The 19,782-nt window shown below is 45.3% G+C and overlaps 1 protein-coding gene across 3 annotated transcripts in view; it reads right to left on the bottom strand.

The window, feature by feature from the left end:
* Window positions 1–19,782, bottom strand: part of ccdc191 (coiled-coil domain containing 191) — a 33,367-nt gene that overhangs the window by 6,648 nt on the left and 6,937 nt on the right. For 2 of the 3 annotated variants that reach the window (XM_070446634.1, XM_024000786.2), the window contains exons 9-15: window positions 19,056–19,305; window positions 17,673–17,805; window positions 17,129–17,423; window positions 6,377–6,468; window positions 5,153–5,235; window positions 4,840–4,941; window positions 4,051–4,194 (exon numbers count right to left, since the gene is read on the bottom strand). In XM_070446634.1, the coding sequence (XP_070302735.1) occupies window positions 4,051–4,194; window positions 4,840–4,941; window positions 5,153–5,235; window positions 6,377–6,468; window positions 17,129–17,423; window positions 17,673–17,805; window positions 19,056–19,305 (1,099 nt within the window). The remainder of the gene's footprint in view (window positions 1–4,050; window positions 4,195–4,839; window positions 4,942–5,152; window positions 5,236–6,376; window positions 6,469–17,128; window positions 17,424–17,672; window positions 17,806–19,055; window positions 19,306–19,782) is intronic. The other variant, XM_070446633.1, reaches the window with a different exon arrangement.

The raw sequence follows: 19,782 nt of genomic DNA on the forward strand, positions 1-19,782 counted from the left end.
TGCCGTGGGGAGTCAAGGGATGCGGTTGGGATTTGAAGGAATGCTGTTGGGAGTCAAAGGCTATGGTGTTGAGGAGTCAAGGGTATGCCGTTGGGAGTCAGGTACCGTGGAGTTGGAGTCAACGTTGGGAGTCAAGGTATGCTGTTGGGCGATTGCACACAGGTATCCGTTGGCGCAGTCGCTATAGGTATGGTTAGGATTGTGGGATTCAAGGTTGCTGTGGGAGTCAAGGTATGCTGTTGGGATTCAGGTATGCTGTGGATTTTCAAGGTATGCATGTGGAGATTCAAGGTAAACGTAGCAGAATAGACATGAGATATTGAAGCTTTCAGTTGCTCAAGGTTGCCTACAGTAGATTGGAAACATGCTGTGAGATGTCACACCATCTATTTTCACTTCTACTCACTTTCCCTGTCCATCAATAAATCTGTCAATCTGGTCCTCTTCCTGCAACCCTCTTCATCACTCTCTTCTCTTCCTGTGCCCTCTACTTTAGCCTTCACTTCCTCTAGCCTATCATCCTCGCCTCTCTGCTCTAAGCGCCCTCTCCTCCTCTAGGCGCTCTCTCCTCCTCTTGCTTTCCCCTCTCGTTCTCTCCTCCAATTAGCCTCCGCTCTTCTCTCGTAGCCTCTCACTTCTCTCTCCTCTAGCCTCTCATCTCCTCAGCCTCTGCACTTCCTCTCCTCCCTAGCCCTCACTCCCTCTAGCCTCTCACTCCTTCTCCTCCCTCTGCATCTCACGTCCTATAGCCGTCTCACTTCCTCTCCCCCTTCAGCCCTCACTTCCTCTAGCCTCTCACTTCCTTCGCTCCTCCTCTAGCCTCTCACTTCCTCTCTCTAGCCTCTCACTTCCTCGCCTCCCTCTAGCCTCTCACTTCCTCTAGCACTCTCACTTCCCTCCCTCCTCTTGCATCTGCCTTCCTATAGCCTCTCACTTCCTCTCCCCCCTTCAGCCTCACTTCCTCTAGCTCCCACTTCCTCTAGCCCCTCACTTCTTCCTACTCCAGCCTCACTTCCGCTGCTCCTCTTCAAGCCTCATATTTTCCACTCTCCCTCCTAGCCCCTTCTCTACCCCCTTCCAGACTTCACCCTCCTCTTGCCTCTCTCCTCTCTAGCCTCTCACTTCCTCTCTGCCTCTCCTCTCTAGCCCTCTCACTTCCTCTTCCTCTCTAGCATCTCACGTCCCTCTCCTCCTCTAGCCCTCTTCACTTCAACTCTCCTCCTCTAGGCCTCTCACTTCCTCTCCTCCCTCCCATAGCCTCTCACTCCTCTCGTCCTCCTCTAGCCTCTCACTTCCTTCTCTGCCTCTCCTTCTAGCCTCTCACTTCCTCTCTCCTCTAGCGCTCTACTCCTCTCTCCTCCTCTAGCCTCTCAACTTCCTCTCTGCCTCTCCTCTAAGCCTCTCACTTCCTCTCCTCCTCTAGCCACTCACTTCCTCTCTCCTCCTCTAGCCTCTCACTTCCTCTCTCCTCCTCTAGCCTCTCCACTTCCTCTCCTCCTCTAGCCCTCACTTCCTCCTCTCTCTCCTCTAGCCTCTCACTCTCTCTCCTCCTCTAGCCTCTCACCTCCTCTCTCCTCCTCTAGCCTCTCACTTCCTCCTAGCATCTCACTTCCTCTCTCCTCCTCTAGCCTCTCCACCTCCTCTAGCCTCTCACTTCCTCTCCTCCTCTAGCCTCTCACTTCCTCTCTGCCTCTCCTCTAGCATCTCACTTCCTCCTCTCCTCCTCTAGCCTCTCACTTCCTCTCTGCCTTCCTCTAGCATCTCACTTCCTCTCTCCTCCTCTAGCCTCTCAACTCCTCTCTCCTCCTCTACCTCTCACTTCCTCTCTGCCATCTCCTTCTATAGCATCTCACTTCCTCTCTCCTCCTCTAGCCTCTCACTTCCTCTCTCCTCCTCTTAGCCTCTCACTTCCTCCTCTCCTCCTCAGCCTCTCACTTCCTCTCTCCTCCTCTAGCCTCTCACTTCCTCTCTGCCTCTCCTCTAGCCTCTCACTCCCTCTCCTCCTCTAGCCTCTCACTTCCTCTCTCCTCCTCTAGCCTCTCACTTCCTCTCTGCCTCTCCTCTAGCATCTCACTTCCTCTCTCCTCTCTCTAACCTCTCACTTCCTCTCTCCTCCTCTAGCCTCTCACCTCCTCTCTCCTCCTCTAGCCTCTCACCTCCTCTCATCCTCCTCTAGCCTCTCACTTCCTCTCTCCTCTCCTCTAGGCCTCTCACTCCCTCTCCTCCTCTAGCCTCTCACCCTCTAGCCTCCACTTCCTCTCTCCTCCTCTAGCCTCTCACCTCCTCTCTCCTCCTCTAGCCTCTCACTTCCTCTCTCCTCCTCTAGCCTCTCACTTCCTCTCTGCCTTTCCTCTAGCATCTCACTTCCTCTCTCCTCCTCTAGCCTCTCACTTCCTCTCTGCCTCTCCTCTAGCATCTCACTTCCTCTCTCCTCCTCTAAGCCTCTCACTTCCTCTCTGCCTCTCCTCTAGCATCTCACTTCCTCTCTCCTCCTCAGCATCTCACTTCCTCTCTCCCTCCTCTAGCCTCTCACTTCCTCTCTCCTCCTCTAGCCTCTCACTTCCTCTCTCCTCCTCTAGCATCTCACTTCCTCTCTCCTCCTTAGCCTCTCACTTCCTCTCTGCCTCTCCTCTAGCATCTCACTTCCTCTCTGCCTCTCCTCTAGCATCTCACTTCCTCTCTCCTCCTCTAGCCTCTCACTTCCTCTCTCCTCCTCTAGCCTCTCACTTCCTCTCTCCTCCCTAGCATCTCACTTCTCTCTCCTCCTCTCAGCTCTCAGCTTCCTCTCTGCTCTCCTCTAGCATCTCCACTTCCTTCTCTGCCTCTCCTCTAGCATCTCACTTCCTCTCTCCTCCTCTAGCCTCTCACCTCCTCTCTCCTCCTCTAAGCCTCTCACTCCATCTCTCCTCCTCTAGCCTCTCTTTCTCTAGCATCGTTCCATCTCTCTGCCAGTACAATTTGTCCCGCGGGTTCAGAACAGACAGTGCTCAAGTCGAGGGCGCTCATAATGCACACTCACAAGCATGCACTGTAAAGACTACATTGACAAGCGCATCTGCCAACACGTCTCTGCACGATCTGGAGTGTAGCGGTCTAGTATTGTCTAGAGTGTTTGTGGTGCCTGCGAGCTTGTTACGACTTACAAGTTATTATCAGAGTATGTGTGTGTGTGTGTGAGATTCGATAGTGTCCATTGGGATGAAGGTATGAGGTGTTGGTTGGTAACTATACAGAAATGACAATTCCCTCTCTATAGAACCCGTTAGTTGTTTGTCGAGGGAAAGAGACATTCCTTCCCTCCCGGCCTGTTCCATCTTGCTGCTCCCCCTGAAACATTACGTTCCCTGGCGGTGTATGACTTGGACGTGTCGTCGCACGCTACAGACACACAAAAAACAAAAAACGACCCCACCCAACCGAGCAGTGTACGTGTTCTCACTTCCTCTCTCCTCCTCTAGCCTCTCACTTCCTCTCTGCCTCTCCTCTAGCATCTCACTTCCTCTCTGCCTCTCCTCTAGCATCTCACTTCCTCTCTCCTCCTCTAGCCTCTCACCTCCTCTCTCCTCCTCTAGCCTCTCACTCCATCTCTCCTCCTCTAGCCTCTCTTTCTCTAGCATCGTTCCATCTCTCTGCCAGTACAATTTGTCCCGCGGGTTCTAACAGACAGGTGGTCAAGCAGGTGCTCATACCAACAGCATCCTGTAAACATCATTACAGCTCTGACCGTGATGTCTGGGATTAGGGTGTGTGTCTAGGTGTTTGTGTGCTCGGTTTACGCTTTAGATACAGAGTGTGTGTGTGTGTGTGTGTCATATTTCCATTGGGAATTATGAGGGTGTTGGTTGGTAACTGAGTAAGATGACACCTTAAAACATGTAGTTGTTTGAGGGAAAGAGTATTTTCCTTCTGTCTGTGTATTTGAGTGTAGCTGTGAATACATTAGTTCTGCTGTGTATGATTGGCTGTGTGACTCTACAGGAGAGAGTGTGAGTGTTGACAGTCTCTCTGTGCAGACTCTGATTGGCCAAGGCTGATGGCGCTGGTGATTACCTGAGTGTTGGCTTGGCTCATGGCGACTCTGCGTTTCCATGGCGCCAGGCCTCGCCGTAGTAACAGAGATTTATGGTAGTGTTGCTGGGCCTGGGTCTGGAGCTGCTGCTCTCGCTCAAACCTCCTCTGGTTCCCCTGCTCCCTCTGAATATATACACATAGTTATAGACACACACACACAACTTGTATTTATTGTTTTAATCTATAGCTATTGTTTTATGTTTGGACTTCAGCTGTTCTAAGATCAGAGCTAGGAGCCACATTTCAAAAGCTTCTCCCGTCTAAATGAGATCTGACCACCATGCCTTGACAGTGCGATGTAAGGAGAACATTATCACCCACGGCATTGAACAACCATTGCATCATTGCTTTGAACAGCTGCCATCAAAACATCACTTGTACAGATGTAAGAGAGTCTATTTTGTGAAATTCCAACTGCAATAAACCTGGACAGGAAAGAATGGACAATGTGTATACGGTATGTATATTACATATATAATTCTGTTTTGTATAGGTGTTGATGACATCTATTTTTCTGTATGGTCCCTGTGATGGAAATCTGGGTCCGTGGGTATCAAGTGTCAGAGTAGGAGGGGTGATCTAGGATCAGCTTCCCCCTGTCCATGTAATCATATTAACTGATCCCATGTCAGCACTCCTACTCTAAAATGCTTAATACATATGGCCCCTGAAGTCCTAAATATACACTCTTAGTGAACTGACAGATTTTCTTTCAAATATGAAATGAAAGTTGTCCCCAGGACAGTTTTCCTGTAAACATTGCATCACCTCTCTCTCTTGTCTCTTCTCCTCCCTTCTCCTTTCAGCTGCTCTACGTTTCTGTTCCTCCTCCTCCCTCTGCCTCTCCTCCTCTGCTGCTTTCAGCTGGGCCTGAGAAAATAAAAAAGTTTCTTGATTTAATGCCTGCACACTATCACACTTCCCCAAACTCGCTTCATTCTGCAAACACATTTTAATTGTACCCAATAAATTCATACAAAGTTGAATAGCCTCTCTAATTCCCCCGTCTGAAGACCTATACATCTTTTTGAACACCAAACTATTCCACATCCCCCACTGGCCTAAACACTCCATTCCTCACTATTCTCTCCTCTTCCTTCTTTGTCTTCAGCTCCTCCACCTCCCTCCTGCGCTCCACTCGCTGACGAGCACGTTCCTCCATGGCTATTGAAGGGGGAGTGAGAACGAGGAAGGGAGATAAACAGAAAAAAAAATAGGTACTAGGTACTTACATTTTGGTGTTGTTCTGTGTCAAAATAGAATGTTCTAAAGTATTGTGTGTGCGTTTGTCAGTATGTATCTGTGTGTATCCGCAGGCCCTCTCCACCTTTCTCAAATCCCCCCTTCCTATTCCTCCCACGTAGAGGAAATTTTAGCCAAACATAGTTTAATTGAGTGAAACTGTATTCCTCCATGTAAGCTACCGTAGCTATGGCTCTGTACAACTACGGCTCTGTAGGGGAGAGTGGGGTAAGTTGAGCCATTTTTTACATTCAGCATCACTCTGTCAAGGGAAATACAGTATCTACATATTTCAGGACGTTGTGTATCCCTGGAAATAATCTGAATTCATGTCAACTTACCCCGTACTGGATGAAATATTACCAGTACCTTTTTAAAACCATGTCTATCTTTATTTCACAAACACAATTCAACAGTGAATCACTTTTTTGTCTTGTAATAATTTAAAGCATTTTTTAACACAGGCTTTTAACACCTAACAAACACTTTGAACTTAAAAAAAACACTTTTAACATAGGCCAGGCCCTGATGTTACCTCATATTCCAGCGATAATGCCTTCAATTTTCTCATCTTGCCATTGGCTCAAGTTACCCCAAGGCAAACAGTTTTACTATATTAGCCTACACAGCTACAATGATGCATTTTCATGCTAGGTTTAGGACCCAATATTGAAGCTCATAGAGACCCCAACTGATGTATAGAACAATCTTAAAATGACCTACTTTGGTTTAGATACAAGCATCATGAAACCTCTAACACAATACATTAATTTGACTTGGTGAAAATCTGTTTTTTGTACATAACTTGCTTAGCACTTTTTCCATGTGGTTTCTTCCAGACTATATGATATAGTTGGTAAATGTTTTAATTGTGGTATAATTTTCGAGAAACAAGGGTGGCTCACCTTACCCCACTCTCCCCTACAATCGACTCACAGCAATGAAATTAATTTTCTACTCTTTTCTATTATACTTCATAACAAGACCATTGTGAGATCAACCATCTGGAATGGATGTCTATGTGTGTGTGGTTTAGCTCGTGGAGGTGAATGTGTTGACTGACCCATGACAGTGGGATGACAACATGGCAGACGGACGGCTAGTTTCCTGGAGGCCGAGGAGCGGCCATCGTTCCCCTGAGAGACACTCCCAGCCCTGGAACACAGAACATCACATCCATTTTTACCCCTTTTTCCCCCAATTTCATGGTATCCAATTGGTAGTTACAGTCTTGTCTCATCGCTGCAACTCCCGTACGAACTCGGGAGTTCCACTGCCACTTCCACAACCAAGCCCCACTGCTTCATGACATTGTGTCACTTAACCCGGAAGCCAGCCGCACCAATGTGTCGGAGGAAACACTGTACACCTGGCAACCGTGTCAGCGTGCACTGCGCCCGGCCCGCCACAGGAGTTGCTAATGCGCGATGGGACAAGCACATCCCTCCCCTAACCCGGACGACAATGGGCCAATACCCATGGGTCTCCCGGTTATGGCCGGCTGCGAAAGAGCCTGGACTCGAACCCAGAATCTCTAGTGGCACAGCTAGCCAGTCCCTCCAGGACTCTGCGATCGCATAATTCAATGCAAAAATCAACCAATCAGCGCATATTATGCAAGAGCTCGCAATTTTGACCAATTCCCACACTTTTAGGGCATAAAAAGGTCCAATCAAAAGCGGGTTCGTAATTTTGACCAAATACTGCACTGTTACCGTGGAAAATGGCACAATCCAACCACACGTCAACAAAGTTTTTTCCCCCTGGCCTGTCAGCGTATTCACGTGCGAAGATGATGGCTGATTGTTGATGGCTGAAAGGCAATACAATGAACAGAAATCAATCTCATTTGCCATCAAAAAACAGCTAACGACCGTGCGAAACAATTTCCAAATGTTTTTGGAAACAAGAGGAAGTCGACAATCAAATTAGCAAAGCATATGAGAATGTCAGAACAGTTCCCACAGCAGCGGCAGATCACCATGACTGAAGTGGTAGCAGGGAAGACTGTGGCAAGCGCTGAAAGAATCAAGGTGAGTGGCGTTTTACTCCGCTAACCTTGGCTTTAGTAGGGTGTTCGGCACTCTGCTCTCCCCAGTCTGTCTATGGAGAGCGCTGCTCAAAGCACTGAGTGCAATTTGTCAGCTTTGCCGTTATAAACTCTCTGTAAAACGTAATATGGATCTTGAAAACAATCTTTATGGATTTTTTTTMAAATGGTAATACTGTTAAGTGCATATCAACCACAATACTCTATTTTTACGTTTTCTGTTCTTTATCTCCCTTACGACCTTTCAGGAAAAAAAATCACAATCAAGTATTTTGAAGACAACTTATGCGAAAGAAATATCGATTCTCAAATTGAAAGCGATTGATAAGCATTGAAACTATTTGGGGGCTTTTTGAGAAAAAGAGTGTGTTGCAATGGGAGGTGGGGGGCTTGCCATCTCGTGTCGATAGCTAGCCCCAAGCCTGATGGAGAGGAGAGGTGTGTGTGAGTGAATGTGTGAATGGATTATGACAGAGCTGTTTGTTCAGGAAAATAAACAAAATTGAGCACTTTAGATGTTTCATTGTTTTTGTATTATGTATTCTGCTTAAAATCATCCTAAAACTGAGCACATATGACTTATTGCTTTATATGAAATTAACGTGAAAAAAACATTGCAAAATGTGTCACAGAATTTCAGAAAAGCTGCCACAAAAGTCAAGCATTTGTGGCCACAGAAATCACACAAAAATTAAACGAAATCCTGGAGGGACTGGCTAGCACTGCGATGCAGTGCCTTAGACCACTGTGCCACTCGGGAGGCCCAGCAGAAACACACATCATTAGATATTCACTCTCTAATATAGATCTACTCAATTCCCAACTTCCCAGACTGAATTGTTTTTGTTTGAAGGGAGAGTACAAGAAGAGGATCTCAGTAGTGATAAACGGATCAACTTCTAATGAGTGAATCCTTCAGCAGACACATTGTCACACCTGGAATAATATGCAGGGAGAAGAACCCTTTTATTATCATAGTACATTTTAAATTAGCCTGGGTTTTATTCTGAGGGAGGTGTGATACGTCATTTCCCGGTCACAACTTGTGGACTTGTTTACGTGCTGCTGTGCGGTTTGTTGCTAACGTTACTTTGCTATCTGCCAACTTTACGGTTTTTACTTTATAATTACCGTTTTATATATTTTTTAATTCCCCTTGCTTGACTTTCTTCATTCAACTTTTTCACCCTGGACGCTTTATCTGGACATGGTTCTACATGGTTCTACGAGCCGAAGCTAAGTAATAACATTAACATTGCCTTCTAATTGCAGTCACTGTACTCATAATATACAGGAGAACGACCGCCTTATGGTGAGGATAGCCGTGCTGCAAGCCCAGCTTCAGACGCAATCGTTAGGCAAGGGTAATTTAAGTGTAGGACAGGATGAAACCGCGTCTGTGCCACCAGTAAGTACAGATAGTAGTATAAATCCCCTCACACAGTCCCCGCAGCCGGACAATTTTCTCATGGCTTCTGGAAGGAAATGCTGTGGTAATGTTCAACCGGTGTCGCTCATTCAGCCGACAAACTTCCAACCGGTTCTCCCCATTAAGCAACGAGTCAGAGTCAGAGGTCGAGCCTTCTCCGGTCTCTCCTCCACCCGTTACGGGGTATGAGACGCCGAAGCCTCCCACCATTAGCGCTGACAAATTGAAAACCCTAGTCATTGATGACACCATTACCCGCAGTATTAGACTTAAGAATTGTTATCCAGCGATCAAACACTGTTTACCAGGGGGCAGGTCTACCGACATTAACTTCTTTGGGGTAGGGGGCAGTATTTTCACGTCCGGATCAAAAGCATGCCCATGGTAAACGGCCTGCTACAAAGCCATAAAAGCTAGAATATGCATATTATTAGTAGATTTGGATAGAAAACACTCTGGGGTTTCTAAAACTGTTTGAATAATGTCTGTGAGTATAACAGAACTCATCAGGCAGGCAAAAACCTGAGAAATAAATCCAACCCGGAAGTGGGAAATCTGAGGTTGGTCGATTTTCAACTCAGCTTCTATTGAAGATACAGTGGGATATTGATAATGTTGCACTTCCTAAGGCTTCCACTAGATGTTAACAGTCGTTAGAACCTTGTCTGATGCCTCTACTGTTTAGTGGGGCCGAAGGAGAGAGGATTGAGTCAGGTCTGCCATGAGGTGACCATGCGCGTTCATGTGAGAGCGAGGTCTGTTCCATCGCAATTCTGAAGACACAGGAATACTCCGGTTGGAACATTATTGAAGAATTATGTTGAAAACATCCTAAAGATTGATTCAATACTTCGTTTGTCATGTTTTTACGGACTGTAATATAACTTTTTTAACTTTTCGTCCGTACTTTCCGCTGGATTTGCCCGCGCGTCGTGAGTTTGGAAAGTGTACTGAACGCTAGAACAACAAGGAGGAATTTGGACATAAATGATGGACATTATCGAACAAAACAAACATTTATTGTGGAACTGGGATTCCTGGGGGTGCATTCTGATGAAGATCAAAGGTAAGTGAATGTTTATAATGTTACTTCTGACTTCTGTTGACTGCATAATATGGTGGCTATATTTGTGTCTTGATTGGGCTCTGAGCGCCGACTCAGATTATTGCATGGTTTGCTTTTTTTGTAAAGCTTTTTTGAAATCTGACACAGCGGTTGCATTAAGGAGAAGTGCATCTAAAATTCCATGCATAACAGTTGTATCTTTTAGCAATGTTAATTATGAGTATTCCTGTAAATTGATGTGGCTCTCTGCAAAATCAAAGGATGTTTTGTGACTTCTGAACGTAAGGCGCCAATGTAAACTCAGATTTATGTATATAAATATGAACTTTACCGAACAACACATACATGTATTGTGTAACATGAAGTCCTATGAGTGTCATCTGATGAAGATCATCAAAGGTTAGTGATTCATTTTATCTATATTTCTGCTTTTTGTGAATCCTCTCTTTGGCTGGAAAAATGGCTGTGTTATTCTGTGAATAGGCACTCACCTAACATAATCGTTTGGTTTGCTTTCGTCGTAAAGCTTTTTTGAAATCGGACACTGTGGCTGGATTTACAACAAGTGTATCTTGAAAATGGTGTAAAATACATGTACAGTGGGGAGAACAAGTATTTGATACACTGATGATTTTGCAGGTTTTCCTACTTACAAAGCATGTAGAGGTCTGTAATTTTTATCATAGGTACACTTCAACTGTGAGAGACGGAATCTAAAACAAAAATCCAGAAAATCACATTGTATGATTTTTAAGTAATTAATTTGCATTTTATTGCATGACATAAGTATTTTGAACATCAGAAAAGCAGAACTTAATATTTGGTACAGAAACCTTAGTTTGCAATTACAGAGATCATACGTTTTCCTGTAGTTCTTGACCAGGTTTGCACACACTGCAGCAGGGATTTTGGCCCACTCCTCCATACAGACCTTCTCCAGATCCTTCAGGTTTCGGGCTGTCGCTGGGCAATACGGACTTTCGGCTCCCTCCAAAATTTTCTATTGGGTTCAGGTCTGGAGACTGGCTAGGCCACTCCAGGACCTTGAGATGCTTCTTACGGAGCCACTCCTTAGTTGCCCTGGCTGTGTGTTTCGGGTCGTTGTCATGCTGGAAGACCCAGCCACGACCCATCTTCAATGCTCTTACTGAGGAAGGAGGTTGGTGGTGTAGATCCGCGATACATGGCCCCATCCATCCTCCCCTCAATACGGTGCAGTCGTCCTGTTCCCTTTGCAGAAAAGCATCCCCAAGAATGATGTTTCCACCTCCATGCTTCACGGTTGGGATGGTGTTCTTGGGGTTGTACTCATCCTTGTATTCCTCCAAACACGGCGAGTGGAGTTTAGAGCAAAAAGCTCTATTTTTGTCTCATCAGACCACATGACCTTCTCCCATTCCTCCTCTGGATCATCCAGATGTCATGGCAAACTTCAGACGGGCTGGACATGCGCTGGCTTGAGCAGGGGGACCTTGCGTGCGCTGCAGGATTTTAATCCATGACGGCGCTAGTGTGTTACTAATGGTTTTCTTTGAGACTGTGGTCCAGCTCTCTTCAGGTCATTGACCAGGTCCTGCCGTGTAGTTCTGGGCTGATCCCTCACATTCCTCATGATCATTGATGCCCCACGAGGTGAGATCTTGCATGGAGCCCCAGGACCGAGGGTGATTGACCGTCATCTTGAACTTCTTTCCATTTTCTAATAATTGTGCCAACAGTTGTTGCCTTCTCATCAAGCTGCTTGCCTATTGTCCTGTAGCCCATCCCAGCCTTGTACAGGTCTACAATTTATCCCTGATGTCCTTACACAGCTCTCTGGTCTTGGCCATTGTGGAGAGGTTGGAGTCTGTTTGATTGAGTGTGTGGACAGGTGTCTTTATACAGGTAACGAGTTCAAACAGTTGCAGTTAATACAGGTAATGAGTGGGAGAACAGGAGGGCTTCCTTAAAGAAAAACACAGTCTGTGAGAGCCGGAATTCTTACTGGTTGGTAGGTGATCAAATACTTATGTCATGCAATAAAATGCAAATTAATTACTTAAAAATCATACAATGTGATTTTCTGGACTTTTGTTTTAGATTCCGTCTCTCACAGTTGAAGTGTACCTATGATAAAAATGACAGACCTCTACATGCTTTGTAAGTAGGAAAACCTGCAAAATCGGCAGTGTATCAAATACTTGTTCTCCCCACTGTATGTTTGAGGAATTTTAATTGTGGGATTTCTGTTGTTTTGAATTTGGCGCCCTGCAGTTTCACTGGCTGTTGAAGAGGTGGGACGCTACCGTCTCACGTACCCTAGAGAGGTTTTTAAGGCTAATCTGAAGATGGTGCTGGCTAAAGCTAAAACTGGCGAGTGTAGAATATATAGGAATATTGTTATCCACATCGGCACCAACGATGTTAGAATGAAACCCTCTTTCTCTTGGCCCTCTTTCTGGGACTCATCCGCAAACAGGACCAAGCCTGGCCTGCTGAGGAGTGACGGACTCCATCCTAGCTGGAGGGGTGCTCTCATCTATGAACATAGACAGGGCTCTAACTCCTCTAGCTCCACAATGAGATAGCCAGCCTGCCAGCTTAGTGGAGTCTGCCACTAGCACAGTCAGTGTAGTCAGCTCAGCTATCCCCATGGAGGATCTAGGTTGAGCAAAACATGCCTCGATCTAGGTTGAGCAAAACATGGCGATGTTCACCTTAGCAATCTCACTGGAATAAAGACCTCCATTCCTGTCATTACTGAAAAAGATTGTGATATCTCACATCTCAAAATAGGGCTACTTAAATGTTAGATACCTCACTTCAAAGGCAGTTATAGTCAATGAACTAATCACTGATCATAATCTTGATGTAATTGGCCTGACTGAAACATGGCTTAAGCCTGATGAATTTACTGTGTTAAATGAGGCCTCTCCTCCTGGTTACACTAGTGACCATATCCCCGCGCATCCAGCAAAGGTGGAGGTGTTGCTAACATTTACGATAGCAAATTTTAACTTACAAAACCCCCCCCCAAAAACWGCGTTTTCATCTTTTGAGCTTCTAGTCATGAACTCTTATGCAGCCTACTCAATCACTTTTTATAGCTACTGTTTACATGCCTCCTTGACCGTATACAGCGTTCCTCACGGAGTTCCCTGAATTCCGATCGGACCTTGTAGTCATGGCAGATAATATTCACATTTTTGGTGACTTTAATATTCACATGGAAAAGTCCACAGACCCACTCCAAAAGGATTTCGGAGCAATCATCGACTCAGTGGGTTGTCCAACCTGTCTCCGGACCTACTCACTGCCACAATCATACTCTGGACCTAGTTTTGTCCCGTGGAATAAATATTGTGGATCTTAATGTTTTTCCTCATAATCCTGGACTATCGGACCACCATTATTACGTTTGCAATTGCAACAAATAATCTGCTCAGACCCCAACCAAGGATCATCAAAAGCCATGCTATAAGTTCTTGAACAACCCAAAGATTCCTAGATGTCCTTCCAGACTCCCTCCACCTACCCAAGGACTTCAGAGTACAAAAATCAGTTAACCACCTAACTGAGGAACTAAATTTAACATTGCGTAATACCCAAAATGCAGCCGCACCCCTAAAAACATTTGTCATATACAGAAAATACCCGAGCCCTGAAGCAAGCTTCTAGAAAATTGGAACGGAAATGGCGCTACACCAAACTGGAAGTCTTCCGACTAGCTTGGAAAGACAGTACCGTGCAGTATCGAAGAGCCCTCACTCGATCATCCTATTTTTCCAACTTAATTGAGGAGAATAAGAACAATCCCAAATGTATTTGATACTGTCGCAAAGCTAACTAAAAAGCAGCATTCCCCAAGAGAGGATGGCTTTCACTTCAGCAGTGATACATTCAAGAACTTTTTTGACGAAAAGATCATGGATCATTAGAAAGCAAATTACGGACTCCTCTTTAAATCTGCGTATTTCTCCAAAGCTCAGTTGTCCTGAGTCTGCATAACACTGCCAGGACCTAGGATCAAGGGAGACACTCAAGTTTTTTTAATACTATATCTCTTGACACATTGNAAAGCTCAGTTGTCCTGAGTCTGCATAACACTGCCAGGACCTAGGATCAAGGGAGACACTCAAGTTTTTTTAATACTATATCTCTTGACACATTGATGAAATAGTCATGGCCTCTAAACCTTCAAACTGCATACTGGACCCTATTCCAACTAAACTACTGAAAGAGCTGCTTTCTGTGCTTGGCCCTCCTATGTTGAAAAAAATAAATGGCTCCCTATCCACCGGATGTGTAGCAAACTCATTAAAAGTGGCAGTAATAAAGCCTCTCTTGAAAAAGCCAAACCTTGACCCAGAAAATATAAAAAACTATTGGCCTATATCGAATCTCCCATTCCTCTCAAAACACTTTGAAAAAGCTGTTGCGCTGCAACTCACTGACTTCCTGAAGACAAACAATGTATACGAAATGCTTCAGTCTGGTTTTAGACCCCATTATAGCACTGAGACTGCACTCGTGAAGGTGGTAAATTACCTTTTAATGGCGTCAGACCAAGGCTCTGCATCTGTCCTCGTGCTTCTAGACCTTAGTGCTGCTTTGATACCATCGATCACCACATTCTTTTGGAGAGATTGAAAACCCAAATTGGTCTACACGGACAAGTTCTGGCGTGGTTTAGATCTTATCTGTCGGAAAGATATCAGATTGTCTCTGTGGATGGTTTGTCCTCTGACAAATCAACTGTACATTTCGGTGTTCCTCAAGGTTCCGTTTTAGGACAACTATTGTTTTCACTATATATTTTACCTCTTGGTGATGTCATTCGGAAACATAATGTTAACTTTCACTGCTATGCGGACGATACACAGCTGTACATTTCAATGAAACATGGTGAAGCCCTAAAATTGCCCTCCCTGGAAGCCTGTGTTTCAAACACAAGGAAGTGGATGGCGTCAATTTTTTAAACTTTTAAACTCGGACAAAACAGAGATGCTAGTTACTCTGGACCATGATCTCTCTTTGGATGAACATATCAAGACTGTTTCAAGGACATACTTTTTCCATCTATGTAACATTGCAAAAATCTGAAACATTCTGTCCGAAAATGATGCAGAAATATGTATCCATGCTTTTGTCACTTCTAGATTAGACTACAGCAATGCTCTACTTTCCGGCTACCCAGATAAAGCACAAAATAAACTTTAGTTAGTGCTAAACATGGCTGCTAGAATCTTGACTAGAACCAATAAATGTAATCATATTACTCCAGTGCTAGCCTCTCTACACTGGCTTCCTGTTAAGGCTAGGGCTGATTTCAAGGCTTTATTGCTAACCTACAAAGCATTACATGGCTTGCTCCTACCTATCTTTCCGATTTGGTCCTGCTGTACATACATACGCTATGGTCACAAGACGCAGGCCTCCTTATTGTCCCTAGAATTTCTAAGTAAACAGCTGGAGGCAGAGCTTTCTCCTATAGAGCTCCATTTTTATGGAATGGTCTGCCTATCCATGTGAGAGACGCAGACTCGGTCTTGACCTTTAAGTCTTTATTGAAGACTCATCTCTTCAGTAGGTCCTATGATTGAGTGTAGTCTGGCCCAGGGGTGAATGGAAAGGCACTGGAGCGAGGGACCGCCATGCTGTCTCTGCCTGGCTGGTTCCCCTCTCTCCACTGGGATTCTCTGCCTCTAACCCTATTACGGGGGCTGAGTCACTGGCTTACTGGTGCTCTTCCATGCCGTCCCAAGGAGAGGTGCGTCCCTTGAGTGGGTTGAGTCACTGACGTGATCTTCCTGTTGGGTTGACGCCCCCCTCGGGTTCGTGCCGTGAGGGAGATCTTCATGGTCTATACTCGGCCTCGTCTCAGGATGGTAAGTTGGTGGTTGAAGATATCCCTCTAGTGGTGTGGGGGCTGTGCTTTGGCAAAGTGGGTGGGGTTATATCCTGGTTGGCCCTGTCGGAGGTATCGCCGGACGGGGCTACAGTGTCTCCCGACCCCTCCTCTCTCAGCCTCCAGTATTTATGCTGCAATAGCTTGTGTCGGGGGGCTAGGGTCAGTCTGTTATATCTGGTGCATTTCTCCTGTCTTATCCGGTGTCCTGTGTGAATTTAAGTATGCTCCCTCTAATTCTATCTTTCTCTCTCTCTCTCTTTTTCTCTGAGGACCTGAGCCCTAGGACCATGCCTCAGGACTACCTGGCCTGACGACTCCTTGCTGTCCCCAGCCCACCTGGTCGTGCTGCTGTTCCAGTTTCAACTGTTCTGCCTGCGGCTATGGAACCCTGACCTGTTCACCGGACATCCTACCTTGTCCTGCTGTTTTCGACTCTCTCTCTACCGCACCTGCTGTCTCTAACTCTGAATGATCGGCTACGAAACGCCAACTGACATTTACTCCTGAGGTGCTAACCAGTTGCAGCCTCTACAACCACTGTGATTATTATTACTTGATCCTGCTGGTCATCTATGAACGTTTGAACATCTTGGCAATGTACTGTTATAATCTCCACCCGGCACAGCCAGAAGAGGACTGGCCACCCCTCAGAACCTGGTTCCTCTCTAGGTTTCTTCCTATGTTCCTGTCTTTCTAGGGAGTTTTGCCACCATGCTTCTACATCTGCATTGCTTGCTGTTTGGGGTTTTAGGCTGGATTTCTGCATAGCACTTTGTGACATCAGCTGATGTAAAAAGGGCTTTATAAATACATTTGATTGATATTCTCAAGCGGAAGTAGTGTGTTGTTTTAATTAAACTCCTCTATATATCCTCCACTGATGACTCCCCCACCTCAATTAAGGGGACTATCTGAGTTTTAAAAAACACTCCTACTTTATGAACCCAAAACCAAACCCGAGCCTTCACCAGGATAATGACTTGTCTTCAGACCTGAGCACTATTTGAAAGCCTCTTACAGACTCCAAAATGAGAAAATGCTTAGCTGCCTGCTTCAAGTCATGGATGAGTGTCCACAAGTCATGAGCTTTCGTACCAACTTGCGTTCACTGCATACTAAATGTTGCACTACCAATGAAAGTGTGCTGATCCCCTTGGGTCCTATGCAGACCTCTGTGACTGAAGTCAGCCACTTTCATCCACAATCACGTCATTCCGTCCAAGCGGAACTGTCATTTCTATGCAGTCCCACATGGTATCGATTGGCTTGGGTCTTAAGACTCCAGAGGACCGTGCGTGAACAAACAGACACACCACACCCCCACACAGGCAGCCTGTGGGCCTCTCCTAAGTTCCCATGGTAATGTGAAGAGGAGCCTACCTGGGTTCTTTGTGGTCAGAGATCATCCCTCTGGGCCCTTGGGCTGCTGGGACAGCAAACTGAGCAATCTGTGCCTCCTGCTTCAATCCCATCATGCCCTTACCCTCCTGCAGGCGTGCGATCTGCTCCTGCTGTTCCCGGAGGAGCCTCCTCTGCTCTGTGATGGTCTGCTGTTGGCTGGCGTGGCGACGCTCAAACCGTCCTCCACGCAACTCTGCACTACGAGAACGGGGGACAGCACCTACACTGCCGTCCCCACCTTCCTCACCCCTCTGCCGTGCTCGCCTCAGCTCATCTATTGAATAGAACAGACCTTTATCATCCATTGTGAAATGTTGCACATAATTTTAAAAATAATTGGTAGAAGGGTTTTCCCTAATCACTGATATATTTCAACATCTAGGTAGGAGTTTCCCCTAATCACCAATATATTTTTCAACTACTTTGGTTGGAACGAATACATTTTTTTGTTGAAATTTCCCCTAATCACGGATACAGGGTCATATACAGTATTTCAACTTCTACTTCTACTTTGATCACTCACCTCCACTCAGAGCCGCGTGACGCCGTGTCACCTGCCAGGGAAGGGTGGGCTGGACCACAGCCCCCAGCTGTCTGTTACCTTGACAGGCAGGAGATGGGGCGGGGCCAGCAGGTCGTGACCCCACCTGACCTTTCTGAGACAGTTGAGGGTCACATGAAAATAGGATGAAGCTGATCATCTAGCTAGAAGCTGCTGTGCCTTTTCCACCTTTCCTAATTCTCTTTTCCTCTCTTCCTTAAGCTCTATTCAACTATCTCTTTCTTTCTGTTAGCTCCTTCCTCTCTCTCTCTGAGGAGAAAGCGAACTTTGCAGTGTTGTGAATATCTCGTCATGCAGGGAACATTTCTCTCCCCGGACGATAAACTCACAGTGAGAAAAGTGCGGGCCAACTCATGCGAGGAACTCTGAAACAGAACTTTATTTTTTTGTTTATTCAGGAAATAGTGATAGACTAATATATGACTTCACCAAATGAATACAAAAAGCACATGTATTGCCTCGCAGATTCATTTGACCCTTTGGAGAATTAGCTAATGTTTATTTCATAATTACATTTTACATTTACATTTAAGTCATTTAGCAGACGCTCTTATCCAGAGCGACTTACAAATTGGTGCATTCACCTTATGATATCCAGTGGAACAACCACTTTACAATAGTGCATCTAACTCTTTTAAGGGGGGGGGGGGGTATAGTTTTTCCTTCAGTTTTTGTTGTTGCGTTTCTCGATATCTTTTATGTTTAATTTCTGTCTTATAAATTTTCTATTTTTTTTTATTATTTATGGTTTTATCATCTTCCTTCTTGCTTCCAATTTTTCTACATCTTTTCCTGTGTAATTGTTGACTACAGTTGTTAATATTTTTAATATTTTTTTTTATTTTTCATTCATTTTAGTCGGAAGGCCTGTTATCTTTTTTTTATTTGATAGCATCTGCACTTTTTCGTTCTTTTTCCGAATTCTTAAACTAATTCTACTTCTTCTATTAGCTTGTTATGGTTTTTTATTTTCGCCATATTCCTAACGTTTCAATCTTTCACTGGTCTCTTTCTTTTTTTAGTTTCAGTTAGAAGGATTACTTTATCCTATCCTAGGTATTCCTTAAAGAGGTGGGGTTTCAGGTGTCTCCGGAAGGTGGTGATTGACTCCGCTGACCTGGCGTCGTGAGGGAGTTTGTTCCACCATTGGGGTGCCAGAGCAGCGAACAGTTTTGACTGGGCTGAGATCATTATCACCTTCGAGACTTCAGTCTCTAATGTGACACGCTCCAGCAAATGTATATCCAATATCTGTCATGTTTTGTGTGTCCTCCTATGCATCTATGCCTGTGCTTTGTTTGTGTTCACTTTCTTCAGTGGGAGGGGTCTACAAGTGTCACTCACCAGTTCTGTGGTCTGTGATTGGTCAAAAGTCTCAGGAATGGCTGTAATTTGCTCATTAGCAGGTGTCTCAGGAGCCTTGAGTTTCCCAGTTGCCGCAGCATTGATCAGTGAGGCCATCTTGTACCGTGTTTCTTCCTGCTGTGCCAACAGCTCCCGGCGTCCTCTCTCCGCCCGACACCACAACCGCCAATCACTCAGGCATCGCCTTAGCATACGCCTCCGGTCACTCTCTATCGCCACCTGGCAGCGTCTGAGAGATTACAACGATAAGCGCACTATTAGAGACAAACACCTGCTGTGACTGTGATGAGCTTGAGGGCCATATTTGCTAATTGTCTTCACCAGGTATTTGCAGGCACCTATTTATTTGGCATGTGTTCTGTGGGTTCATGAGTCAGATTTAGTGTTGAAGCTTAGGTAGCATAAATGTAAACACATATAACATATTTGCATTAGAATACGCATCAAAAGTCCCAATGCAAAGTTACCTCACTTTTCAAGTTATTACATAATACTGATCAGAGTTCAAAAGAATGCGAAGTCATGCTGGAAAAAACATTTGCGGGCTGTGACATAATATGGAGGACGCGGCAAGCCAGCCTATTCCCTATAATGTAAACTCCAACAGAAATCATTTCAAATTAAACCATATTACACACAAGTGTGTAACCTGTACAAGTGTGTGGTGTGAAATGGAAATGTGTTTCTTGCATATGCCACTCCCCCT

This window comes from Salvelinus sp. IW2-2015, linkage group LG14 (genome assembly GCF_002910315.2).
Source record: "Salvelinus sp. IW2-2015 linkage group LG14, ASM291031v2, whole genome shotgun sequence".
In the NCBI taxonomy this organism is placed as follows: Eukaryota; Metazoa; Chordata; class Actinopteri; order Salmoniformes; family Salmonidae; genus Salvelinus; species Salvelinus sp. IW2-2015.